Source organism: Lactuca sativa, chromosome 2 (assembly GCF_002870075.4).
Source record: "Lactuca sativa cultivar Salinas chromosome 2, Lsat_Salinas_v11, whole genome shotgun sequence".
NCBI lineage: Eukaryota > Viridiplantae > Streptophyta > Magnoliopsida > Asterales > Asteraceae > Lactuca > Lactuca sativa.
In genome coordinates, this window is record NC_056624.2 from 149,548,672 (window position 1) to 149,561,714 (window position 13,043).

Genomic DNA, 13,043 nt, shown 5'->3' on the forward strand with positions numbered 1-13,043 from the left:
ATGCACATTTTTTTTTTATCATTTTTAATCTTTTTCTTAATTTGATGACAATAAAGTTTGTGAGGTTTCATTGTTGACGCACATTTGATGACAATAAATTTGATGATCAATATCTTTTTCTAAATTTAATGACAATAAATTTTGTTTTTTAATTTGATGACGCGTATTGTTTACAAAATTCATTTTGTATGATAAAAATTGAATCTTTTTCTAAATCTGATTCCTTTTAGTTGCTCTTTTGTATTATAAAAACATGTTTGTATGTATTTGTTTATAAAAACGTGTTTAAATGTATTTTTATAAAATACGTGTTTGTATATATTTATATAAACATATTTTAATACAAATGCGTTTATTATAAAATAGGTGTTTATAAAAAATATAGAAATATATTTTTATAAAAGAAATGTATACAAACATTTATTTGGATGCATGTAAATATGTTTTTACAAAAATAGATGTTTTTATACATTTTTTCTTGTAAAATACGTGTTTGTTTATATTTTTTTAAATGGATTTGTATATATTTATGTATTTAATAAATACCTATTTTTATAAATAGGTATTTCGTATACATAAAAGTTTTTAAATTTTTTTTATATAGAAAATATAAGATTGTTTATGTGAAAATATGTTTTTTTTTATATAAATATGATTTTATAAAGAAAAAATATATTTGATTTTTTTTTCTGAAAAAAAATATTCTAAAGGAAAATAAAATCATGATGAATTCATAACAAAATTCCGAAATTTGGGCCAAAGAGGTAAATTTTAGACTAAATTTGTAATGAAATTTAAAATCAAGTCAACAAATTTTAAATATGAGCAATAAGTGTAATTTTTAAAATATAAATGAGTATAAAATGATCAAATTGAATTCGATTCCTCATTTTTAGGACTTAAATAAATCTACCATAATAAATGAAAATAACTTTGCCACATGTCATTCTCTTATAAAATTAGCCACATGTCATTTTGTTATAATTTGAGATATATTTATTTTCCACTCATTACTTTAACTAGTTATGACACCCGTATGTTATACGGGTTGGATAAAACAAAAAAATTAAACATGAAGGTTTAAACAAAAATTTATTTGAATTTTAAATTTGATTTTTTAAAAGAAAACATATTAAATACTATATGAATTGTAATATTGTAATTTATTGGTTATTTTCAATTAAGGCAACTATTAATTGAGATGTAAATATGATGTGTTAATTAAGAAAATATAAAAAAAAATGAGAAAATGACAAATGGAAAAACATTTATTCAAAAATACCAAAAAATGACATGTGTCCAATTTAATGAAAGAGTGACATATGGCAAAATTATTTTCATTTATTAGGAAAGATTTTCATTTTCAATATATCATTAATTTGGTTTCCATAAATTAAACCTACCATTAATTTCAAATTTTAAATTTTAAATTTTAAATTTTAAATTTCAAATAAATTTAGGGTTTAAATATTTATGTTTAATATTTTGTTATAATTAACCCGTGTACTACACAATAAATACATAATTTTTATTTCTTTATTTTTTGCATGTTTTTTTCTCATAATTTTCACTTATTTCAATTTCAAATTCAAATAAAATTTGTATTTAATCGTTCGTACTTAACATTTTGTTTTAATCAACCCGTATAATATACGAGTGTCACAGCTAGTAAAAAATATATATAAAGTCTAAATGTAGATGAATCAACAAAAACTTTTTTTACGGTAATTATTAAATAGTTATTTCCACATATTAACAAATTAACCGTTAATTTTGACAATCAATAGACCAAGAACATTGTGAATCAGAAAAAGGAATCAGATTTAGAAAAAGATTCAATTTTTATCATACAAAAGAGCAACTAAAAGTATCATTTCTCTTTGTGTAATTTTGCAAAACCTGAAAACCCTTAAAAGGCACGTCCAAACACCCCATATGTGTCGATGCAAAACCAACTCACAATGAAACCTCACAATTCGAGCACAAGACGAAGATATTGATCATACCATCTTGTGCGCATCAACCATTCGGAGCGTCGGAGAAGAAAAGCAACCCACAGTTATGGCGGACGACGATGACGACGACTCTTTTGGTGAATTCACATTCGCCTCTAACCAGCCGACGCCTAATTCCTCCTCTCAGATTCCAGCCACCACCGGCGACGACGACGATTGGGGGGATTTCAATTTTGTCGGAAACAACGCAACAGATCACAATCTTTCTCCACAGCCGCAGCCACAGATACAGACAACGCCAAAGTGGGAGAAGATAAAAGGAGCTTTGCCGCTATCTCTATTTGGAGGTGAAGAAGAGGAGGAGGAGGAAGATAAGAAACCGGTTATGCCTGTGGCAGGAAATGATGTTAAGCAATCATCTTTTCCTGGTAATAGTGGTTTTCCATCCAATAACAATACTGATAAAAGTAATGCTAATCTGGGTATCAATGACTTGATCTCGGATCTTTATGGTCCGAGACAGCAGCAGACGGCCACAAAGGCGACCGATAATGGCAATGGATTGGACTCTACTGCAAGAAGTTCATCTGTATACAAGGATCCCCTTTCAAAATCGGAATCCTTGAGTTCTTTTAGCTTTCATTCAGTTGCCACAAAGGCGGCCGATAATGGCAATGGATTGAACTATACTGCAAGAAATTCAGCTGCATCCAAGGATCCTTTTTCAAAATCGGAATCCTTGAGTTCTTTTAGCTTTCATTCAGTTGGTGCTTCTGGGTATCATGGATCTGATGATGAAGGCGGCTGGGAATTCATGGATGCCTACTCAGAGTCCAAGTTAGCGCAAAATGGGAAGGATAATAAGGTAATGATTGTTGCTTCATGTTAGTATTGAGATCGTAATCCCTTTTCTGGAATTTCACTTGATGCGTCTGCTTACAATTACACTCCGCCATAGGAAAAGAGTGCACCTTGACTGTTTGAATCCTCTCTTTTAGGAACGTTCTGAGAAGACTGTGTCTCCTCCAAGTCTACAAGATGGCTCACATGGGCCTAATGATCCGTTTGGAACACCAAACAATGGTTCGCATAGGCCTAATGATCTATTTGGAGCACCAAGCAATGGAGTTTTTGTTGAATCTCATGTAACTGATAGTGGATTCAACTCCAAGCCAATCACAAACATTCAGAATGGATTTGCAGCTGACACAAAAGCTAATTCGAAAGATACCACAAACGAGTTAAATTCAAATCCACTTGGTGGAAGTGTTGATAGTTTTGGGGAGTTTGAGGCTGCATTTATGGAACAACCATCAAAGAAGAAGGTACACAATCACATGGCTTTTTTTTGTAGTCTTTTTTTGTTATTTCTTAAAAATATGTGGCACATGTTTCAATATCAGTGTTGAATGAAGCAAATGAATCAGATTCAAATCTTATGAAGCAAACATATTAGGCTATTTTAAGGTGGTCTTGATGAGAGATAACTGGGACAAATTCTTTCAAATGTTGCTTAGATGCATAATGTACAATCTGAGTGTCTGTTTTATCGCATAATATCAAGGGCATGATTATCATTCCATTACATCCAGTTCATCCATAAACCCTACTCACATTCATCCAAAAACTCCATTTGATTCTGTTCCACCAGAAAACTCTGTTTTATCGCATTCAGAGGTGCATGTATATTATATTACATAATGAAATATGCACATATGTAAACAATCATGAAAAACACTTAAAACATAAAGAATCAAAAGGCATAAGTATCATTTGCATATGCATAATGCATTTAACAAGACTACTTTTTGTAGATTTGAAACCTAACATAACTTGTGAAGATGTAAACTCCTTTTGAGAGTTTTTATTGCACATGTGCGTAATTTATGGTTGTTCAATAAAAGCATTATAGGTGATTTCTATGATATGAAGTGTTATGATTTCCTAATTCTGTGGATAGGAATTTCCGATTTGTATGATTCCTCTCTTCTGTGTATAAATATGAAATCATTTCTCTCTATGATTTGTGATTTCTATGAACATTCAACTCTGGATCCTGATGTTTTGGTGTTTCCTCTTACATGTGATCTTCAATTCTGGATTATGATGATTTCTATTGCTAATGATTACTGAACGATTTTTGCTGTTTTGAAATTGCACAAATTAGCACTACCAATTACCAAACTTCATTTAATTCATCAGTTTGTGTTAATTATCTCAAGAACACTAAAAACTTGATTAAGGGCCCAAATTCCCCTTTCTCTCTAGTCTGTTTTTATGGTGAAATTCATTAGAAAAAGGCGATTAAGGGATTTAATCTTCTCCTTCCCCTCTATTTATAGCTTCCTTAGGCTAACTAACCACCAGCTATCAAAGTGAGTTCCCCAAACTACCCTCCCTAAACTTCCAATTGCAACTTCACTTACACTTAAATGGCAGCATATTTTGTCCCTTTCCATAACATAACTTCCATGTTATCTTCCCCAAATCTTTTAATTAATAATATAGTTGATCAAAACAAATCCCCTTTCCTTCAATTAATAAGTTATGCCCAACATTTTAATTACTTTTACGCAATTATAAACTTAAATGAATCAAAACTGTTACTCTATGATAGGGTCGACATTAGTTATCACCTTATCATACACTTGATTGATATCCAGGTTTGACCACATCTAATTTGAGGTTGACCTAAACATGCAGGAAATATCCGATGAAGATGATCTATTTTCATTTCCAAATGGACTTAATGATGATTCACACAAGGAGAAGAACAATGGATTTGATTTCAGACAAAGTCCAGTGGCTCAAAACATTGTCTCCTCAGATTCATTCTCTCAAACCGAGTCAAACAAAAGTAAAAATGCCACAGTGTCACAACCTCCTGTTGAGGGTAATGAAAATGATGATGAAAATGTTGGGAAATCTGAGATATCATTTCAAGAAGCTGAATCAAAGCCACAGGTAGATTTAACTATTTAAGCTTGTTTTATTCTTCTATTTCCTACCATTATATCTTTTATTATAGCATTTTCATTCAGACTTAATGAAAAAATCTCAGATAGTTTGTTACCAATATTCATCTCATCAACCCTTTTATTAATTTTATTTTTATGATTCTTTGATTGTTTTAGGGATACGAGCCAAGTCCAAAGAATTATAAACAACCTGTGCCACTTTCCATTTTTGGCATTGAAGAGGAAACTGAAGTTGATAATTCCTTAAATCTTGAGCATGAATTGTTTAAATCATCATCATCACATGGGAAACACATGCGTACTCTTAGCTCAAATTTATCAATAAATGATATTTTATCCGATTTGTACAACCAATCAGAGCCAATCAGTTCTGATGTAGTGAATAATAATCATGATGATGATGATGATGATGATAATTTTGATGATGGTTCATGGGAATTCAAGGATGCTTCCTCTCAATCAAAAGCTCAAAATCAGAATTTATCATTTAAAGAGAAACTAAACAATTTCATTGATTTATATTCCAATTTAAAGGATGAGTTATGTTTTGTTGCAAGACACCATCTTCATGGTCTAAAGGTCAGTGCTCTACTAAATATGTTTTTAATTTAAAATATTGATTTAGTAAATCACTAAATTGGTAATTTCTATATCTTTTTTTTTCTAGAAAGCTCAAATTACTGCTACTCTAGCTGGTGAAGAGATGAAAGTGGCTGCTCTTGATAAACAAATTCAGGTTTTTTTTTTTTTTTTTTAAATTTGTTTTATTAGTAAATTTTACGATTATGCAAACATTATATAAAAACAATAACTTATTTTGCATATTGTAGGAGGCCTTTGAGAAGCTTCACCAAAAAGATATAATATCCACAGAAGTCAATGAAGATGATGACGTGGCACTAGTTATTTCTTTAAACCAATATATCAAAACTCTCCATGAGCCACATTTTCTAATATTCGACTCAGAATATAACATATCAAAAAGATTGCCATTAGTATGTAGTTATCAATTCATATAAATATAAAGTTACAAACTTTTTATTTTTATTTGTGATTGAGGGATTATTTGCATAAAATCTAACTTGTATCTTGTGATTAGGCAGAATCAGATTTGCAAACAGCCATTGACCTCATCAACCACATTACAAGAGTGTTGAAAATTATAAAATTAGCTCCAAAGGGCGAAGCATGTAATTATGTCACTCAATGGTTTAAGGTGATTCAAGTATGCTCTCAAGAACTCAAACATGCCACATGGATTTTGAATCAATCATTACAAAAGAACATCAATCATCAAATACTCTCTCAACAACAAGGTACTTTTTGCTTTTTGCTATGATGAAATTTATGATTGTGTTATAATTTATAACACAATCTCAAATTTAATCTTTTATTTTTGTTTTAGGTAAACAGTTTGTGAATGCCATTGGAGAGATTTATAGAGTGGTGGTGATATTAGGAGCAGCAGTCAAGTTTTACAAACCGTGGATTCTGTTAAATGGTGTAAATTTAGAGGGGCTTTATGGTCTTTTAGCAGAATGTGACTCTCTGTGGTCAACTTCAGGACTTGAGGAGGTTATATCTGTTGACTCTTTATCAGAGTCCATTAGTCATATTCGAGATCTTGATGAATTTTCAATTGTCAATCTTGATGAAGAGGAATCTCAATGCCAGCTGTCACTTTTATCACCACGAATAGTTCCAGGTGTGTAAATCAGTGAATAATTAGAGTAGCAATTGAAATTACCAAACTGACCCTATAATTGGTTTTTGTGCTGTATGCAGAAATGAAGATGGTGATATGGAATGGAGAAACATTTTTTGTAACAATTGCAAATTTATGGGCGAATTTAATCAGCCCTGATCCCCCAAAGTTGACATAAATGGTGTTCTTCAATATGAACAAGGTGTGTAGATGATGTGTGTTATTTAAGGGTAAATAGATTAGTTATTGTTTGATGATTTTGCAGCTTGTTGTGGACTATATAATATATATAGTTTTGCAGCCATTATATGCTTTGGAAATATTCTTATTAAAATTTGAAAAAAGAAGGTTTATTTAGAAAGTGTTGTCAGTGTAGAAGATGTAATACAAGTATAGACCAAAAAGTGTTGTTATTTTGGAATGCTACAATCAAGTGATTTTTTAATAAATTTATTTTGTTTTTTTAGTTATCCTTTTATAGTATAAGTTTTTATTCTCATGTTTTTACTATTATTTTTTTTTGTCATTTTGTTGGTGTAGACATTTTCCTTGAATTAAATGATTAAATTGAAATGGAATCCCTACACCATCTTGTTCTCAAGTTTAACTTAGAAGACTGATATTAAATTAACATTGTTTTTTCTTAAATAAGCTCCAATGAAACTCATGATCATTTTTTTTTTGTTTTTTATTTTATTATAAATTAGTTGATATAATAGTTATTTTTCTTTTACTTTTATTAAATCAATTATTATTTAACATCGTCTTATTATTTAATATTGTTTTTACTTATATTTGTTTTTATAGTTTTAGAAAAAAATTGATGTTTTGTTCAATAAACGGTTTAAGGCTGTAATATTTTTTTAAACAAAAGGTTGTAATTTAATATTCTTAAGAAAAACATATTTTTCAGACATTCAAACATATTTATTAATTAAAAATATGAATTTAGAAAAAACATAGATAATTAATTGATAGTACATCAGTCATCAAATATAAGTTTATAATGGATGGAAATGTTATATATATATATATATATATATATATATATATATATATATATATATATATATATATATATATATATATATATATATACAGAGAGAGTGAGAGAGAGTTAGGTTCAAATGTTTTTAGCAACTATTGTGTGCATAAATGCACCAATAGGAATTTAGGAATAATAAAATTTTTAAAAAATAATATAAGAGTAATTTTGTAACTTTACATCACCTTCATTTATTAAACCAAAAATAATTCTCTTATATAGATAGAAAACTCCTTAATTAATGGAACAATTACCATAAAAGGCCATAAACTAACCCTAGTCGTCCAAGTCCATTGTGTGAGGATGTGTTGCGTTGGTTCCCTTTTTGCTATCGGCCGAGAAAGAGAAATCTGGAGGGGAGGGGCTGTGCGATCGGAAGAGAAGAGGATGAAGGGAAGTGAGGCTGAAATCGAGGATCGACGGGAAGTAAGGGAAGGGTCTTCGGTCTTTGACTGGCCGCAGGAGGTGTGCCCCGGCAGCACGAGAATCGTTTACTGTTCCGGGCCGGATCAAGGTTGGGTTGGTGTGCCACCCACAGTAGGCGATTGTTGGAGAAGATCTCCACAAGTTCGTTCCAGATTTAGGGCTTAACCACATGGTCTGGAAAACCCTAGCGTATAATCGACCTACCAGAATCTCTCTAGACCAAGAACCGACTACTGAATTCAGTCACCTGATTCCCTGACTACAACCGTTTACAGATACCACCGGAGATGGAGTTTTTGCCCACGCAATCTTCGTTTTTTCTTCCGCAGTTTCTCAAAGTCAATCTCCAATGATCGATTTTGAATTTTTATATGTTTTTTGTGTTATGCCAAAATTTTAAAGATTTGGTTTGGATTTTACTATACAAAGCTCCCCCTCTGATTGCCCCGTCTTTGTCCTTCTTCGAATCAGGTATCAGATTACACAAATTATATCCAAAAAAGGTCTCCGTTCCTCAAACTGCAGCGGAGGATGACCTAGAACCAACCTCTCTCTGTAATCTTCTCCAAATCTTTTTCGTCTCCACATTTCGTCGATCATCAATCAGGTAAAAAAAATTCTCTTTTTTATTTGATTTTTAATAGAAATCATTGGGGTGTTTGGGTTTTCCTGGAAAATCGATATAATAAAGGGGATATGGGTTTGAGTTTTGAAAGAAATCCATGGGTGTTTGGATTGGGTGTTTGAGCTTTGGTGTTTTGACAGGGAAAATGAAGGAGAAACAATGAAGGTTTGATGCCCCATTTTCTTGATTGATTTGTCATGAACAACACCGTGTTCTTGACCGGAACATGATACTCAGAAGAAGAAATAAGGAAACTGGATGTTGCTTCTTTGGTGATTCATTGACTGTCAATCAAAAGAAAACACATGTTGAAACAAAATAAAAGTTAATTTAAAACTCAATCAGATATCTTATTTTCTTTATTGATTACAATATTCTATTATCTGAGATTTGACTAGATAATATCTGAATACATTAAATTCCAACAGAATATCTAAATCGATTCCAATTTTCAACTATGCTTTAATTGTTTTGTTTTTCTAAACCATTTGAATTGAGTAAAATTATATAAAAAAAGTAAAAACTTCTGAGTTTTGTAGATAATAAGAAGAAAACAAAAGTTAAAAGTTGGTGTGTATTTTTGTGGTGATGTAAACAGGAACATGTGTTTCTTTCAAATATTCATGATTCAGATATTCTGTTGGAATTTAATGTATGTTAGGATGATGCAGGAATGATGAGGTAACTTATGAAAAAAAGATTTGTGATACTTCATTCTCAAAGAATGAAGAAAAACAACAACATTCTTTCAGATTTCAGGATTCAACATCCAAAAACAGCAGCATTCTTTCAGAATTCAAGAATTCAAGAAGAAAACATGAAGAACGAGAGTATTCTAGCAGAATGTTGTTATTTTTTAAGAATATTATTCATTTTTGTTGATATTCATTTAGAATATTTATAACTATATTTAAAATGTACAAGACTTTTAGTCTGTAAGAATATGTATGAATTTGTATTTAAGTTCGGATGTATAAAAATATATTAGAATGTTTGTTATTTTTCAACATCTTATTCATGAATTTTGTTTTTCTTCAATAATATTCTATTAGAATAAAATTCTGAAAGAGTATCATTCTAACAAAAATATTCTGATAGAATAAAATCGGTAAAAATTGAAATTGAATTAATTAAAAAATCAATTAGGAGAATTAATCATCCCTAAAAATTCGAAAATTTCCTTTTATAAATGTAGTTAATTGTCCAAAATACCCTTTTGCTAAAAATTGTGTGATTATATGGTACATGTTACCCCATTGTAATATCATACACTCTCAAATCATGTTCATTGATTAATTTCATCCGTTGGTCCAGATCTGTGCATTCTGGCACACAATACTTAGTAAAAACAAAATAACCTAACTATATATATATATATATATATATATATATATATATATATATATATATATATATATAATATTTCTAAAAGCATATGTCAATTATTAAAGTATATCGATTAATTTTTATAATTGATGAAAATCTGTAAGTTATGTCATGAATGGTGATGAATATCAATTACTAATGTCATTATTTATTTGTCCCTAAGGTGAAGGGGTATCCTTACAATACATTTAAGGGTGAAAAACGAAACCACATCATCATCATGTATTTTCCTAACACATTATCTACACATTTCAGGAGAGAGAGAGAGAGAGAGAGAGAGAGAGAGAGAGAGAGAGAGAGAGAGAGAGAGAGAGAGAGAGAGAGAGAGAGAGAGAGAGAGAGACTCCCCCTAAGCATTGTGACCACCCCCACTCCACAATACAATTATTATGCTTTGGGATGATGTTTACTAGTGAAAATCCCATCCATATAGGATTTTTGTGTGTGAAAAAAAAAACCTCCATGCCAGATGGCCTAAAGTTTAATTAAAATATTTAACATTTGAATACACGGAAAAACTAGATATTCTGTATCTATTGATTGTAAAACTGATTGATGGGACATCTAAGAGTAGTAGGGTTTTTTTATTTTTATTTTTATTTTTTATAATGGAATGAATATGAACATACGACTATTATTTGAGTCGATCGAAATAAAATCCACCAACAAACCTATAATAAGAAGAGACGGATGATAATTGATTATTATCTTAAAAAGCCGAAAGTTGTACTTTGCACATGGGTATATCTTTTAAAGCGTTTTGTTTATGGAACACTTCATTTCCAAAAACTCCATTTTTGGAAAATTCTTGTTTAAAAAAACCTTCAACAAATTGGAAAACTCTCAGTTTCAGAAAACCTCAACAAAGTGTATATCCACAAAAAAAGAGTATTGTCTCTCACTTTCAATGCTATTTTAAGAAACACTACCTAACACTTCAAAAAAACAAACTTACGTATGACGAATTGATCATTTATAACATCAGAATTTATACCATTTTTAATCATCAGTAGTAAACAGCAACAAATTGTTGAACAATTACAAAGTTAGAAATATGCAAATTGAGATGAATTAATACATGGCAAATTTGGCTTTGGTTTTCTCAAACACTTGTTCAGCAATCATTGCTCCATTCCCATCTGCCTTTTTAATCTCCAGATTAGCCTTCTGATAGAATCCAGTACCTCTCAATGCATCTGCAATAAAATCATCAAATCCAATTGCAATTGCTGCTTCAGCTTTAGCTCCATAAACCAACCTCTGCAAATAGCAAATAAAGATTAAAAAAAAAAAAACTTCAAATGAATATATAAAATTCAATATTTAAAAAGAACCTTAATTCTTGAAAGATGAATGGCACCAAAGCACATTGGGCAAGGCTCACACGAGGCATATATCTCACAGTCTGAGAGCTCAATTTGGTTCAGCTTTTTACATGCCTGATATAAAACAAAAATATAAAAATTAAAATACATAAACAAAATACAATATTCAATATGCAACAAGATCAAAATCAAGATCAAACCTCTCTTATTGCTGTAACTTCAGCATGTGCAGTTGGATCAGTGTGTTTTAGAACCATGTTATGGCAACTCACAACAACTTCATCATTTCGAACAACAACTGCTCCAAAAGGACCTCCATCTCCACAATCGACTCCTTTGTAAGCTTCTTCAACAGCTCTTGTCAAGAATTTGTGATCTCTATCCTTCACAGCTGCTCAAAAAAAAATTCACCAGAATTGAAATCTTTATAAGCAAAATGCATTAATCACTTTTATTCACCATTCACCATTGTATCTTTTTTATCTTACCTTCCTGGTGTCCAGCAAAAGCAGAAGCAACAGCGATGGTTCCATCTTTAGTTTCAACAACTAATCAAGAAAAGGAAGAACGATGAGACCCGATTTAATTATAAAACTAAAGATCAGACTATAGCGATTCAGAAACCAGTTAAAATGAAAGAATCCCAATTACGATTTTGATGTAATTGGAATATGTACGATTGATGAAGAGAGATTTAGCCTGTGATTCAATACAAGTTTGCAATAAGATTTATACCAGGGTTTCATCTTAAGATCAATCATCGGATTGTGGATCCTTTTTAAAAAAATTTGATATAGTTATAAATGCATAATATATAGTACTATCATTGACTTAGTTCCATCTTTGACGTTTATCCTTTTTCGTAAGCTGTCAAGTCTAAAGTAGTAAGAGTACTACTCCATGAGAAGATCATTGACGCAAACATAAAACTAAATACGAAAACAAAATTGTGAAAACTGTTCGACTATGAATTGTCAATTTCGATACCTAACAAAGGGAAAATGGGATCTGTTAGGTAAATATGAAATTAAATTGGGGATCATCAGATGAAAACCCACCACACAAGAAGCAATCAATGATATAAAATGAAGATCGGAAGATCGACTTGGACATTACATGATCAACAACATTGAAAGCAAAAGCAAAAGTACAGAAAAACGAAAAAGGAAGGCCATGTGGAGGGAAAGGCGATCGAAAGAAATGAAAGACTCACCGTTAGCATCCTCCATGTGGGGTTTCAGGAAAGGTGAGTTGGCGTCAATGGGTTTGATTCAAAAGAACGCAGAGAAATGATGAATTGTGATTTGTAAAGATAACGAGAGAGAAAGAGATACGTGGAGAAAAGGTCGAAGTCGGTCCACTTGTGCATCTACTCTCAATTAGCAGAACTTTGGGGATTTATGATTTTTTAAAAATAAATTTTATTAAATCAAATACAACCATTTCTTTTCCAAGATAGAGTGGTTTGCCGTGAACGTTAGCGCATCCTTGATAAAATTAAGGAAAAATAAATATTTATATAACTTTAAAGTGAACAATATAATTTGGTTTTTAATTTAATAATATACAATTTTCGATACAATTAATCCTAAGCATTT

The 13,043-nt window shown here is 30.8% G+C and overlaps 2 protein-coding genes and 1 long non-coding RNA gene across 3 annotated transcripts; 2 read left to right on the forward strand and 1 right to left on the reverse strand.

Moving 5' to 3' along the window:
* Positions 1–1,881: 1,881 nt before the first annotated feature.
* On the forward strand, positions 1,882–7,104 carry LOC111909682 (uncharacterized). The gene is made up of 9 exons (XM_023905459.3): positions 1,882–2,820; positions 2,954–3,280; positions 4,659–4,919; positions 5,090–5,512; positions 5,601–5,669; positions 5,764–5,928; positions 6,033–6,249; positions 6,339–6,638; positions 6,719–7,104. Exons 1-9 carry the CDS (start codon positions 2,062–2,064, stop codon positions 6,814–6,816), a joined length of 2,619 nt encoding a protein of 872 aa, XP_023761227.1. The 5' UTR covers positions 1,882–2,061; the 3' UTR covers positions 6,817–7,104.
* Positions 7,105–7,826: 722 nt separating this feature from the next.
* Positions 7,827–9,733, forward strand: LOC128132064 (uncharacterized). Its single transcript, XR_008229995.1, has 2 exons — positions 7,827–8,716; positions 8,875–9,733. It is a non-coding gene; the product is annotated as an uncharacterized LOC128132064 (long non-coding RNA).
* Positions 9,734–11,076: 1,343 nt separating this feature from the next.
* LOC111909680 (guanosine deaminase) lies at positions 11,077–12,824 on the reverse strand. The gene is made up of 5 exons (XM_023905458.3): positions 12,659–12,824; positions 11,934–11,993; positions 11,646–11,836; positions 11,455–11,559; positions 11,077–11,380 (listed from the first exon to the last, which is right to left on the reverse strand). Exons 1-5 carry the CDS (start codon positions 12,672–12,674, stop codon positions 11,192–11,194), a joined length of 561 nt encoding a protein of 186 aa, XP_023761226.1. The 5' UTR covers positions 12,675–12,824; the 3' UTR covers positions 11,077–11,191.
* Between the last annotated feature and the right edge of the window lie 219 nt (positions 12,825–13,043).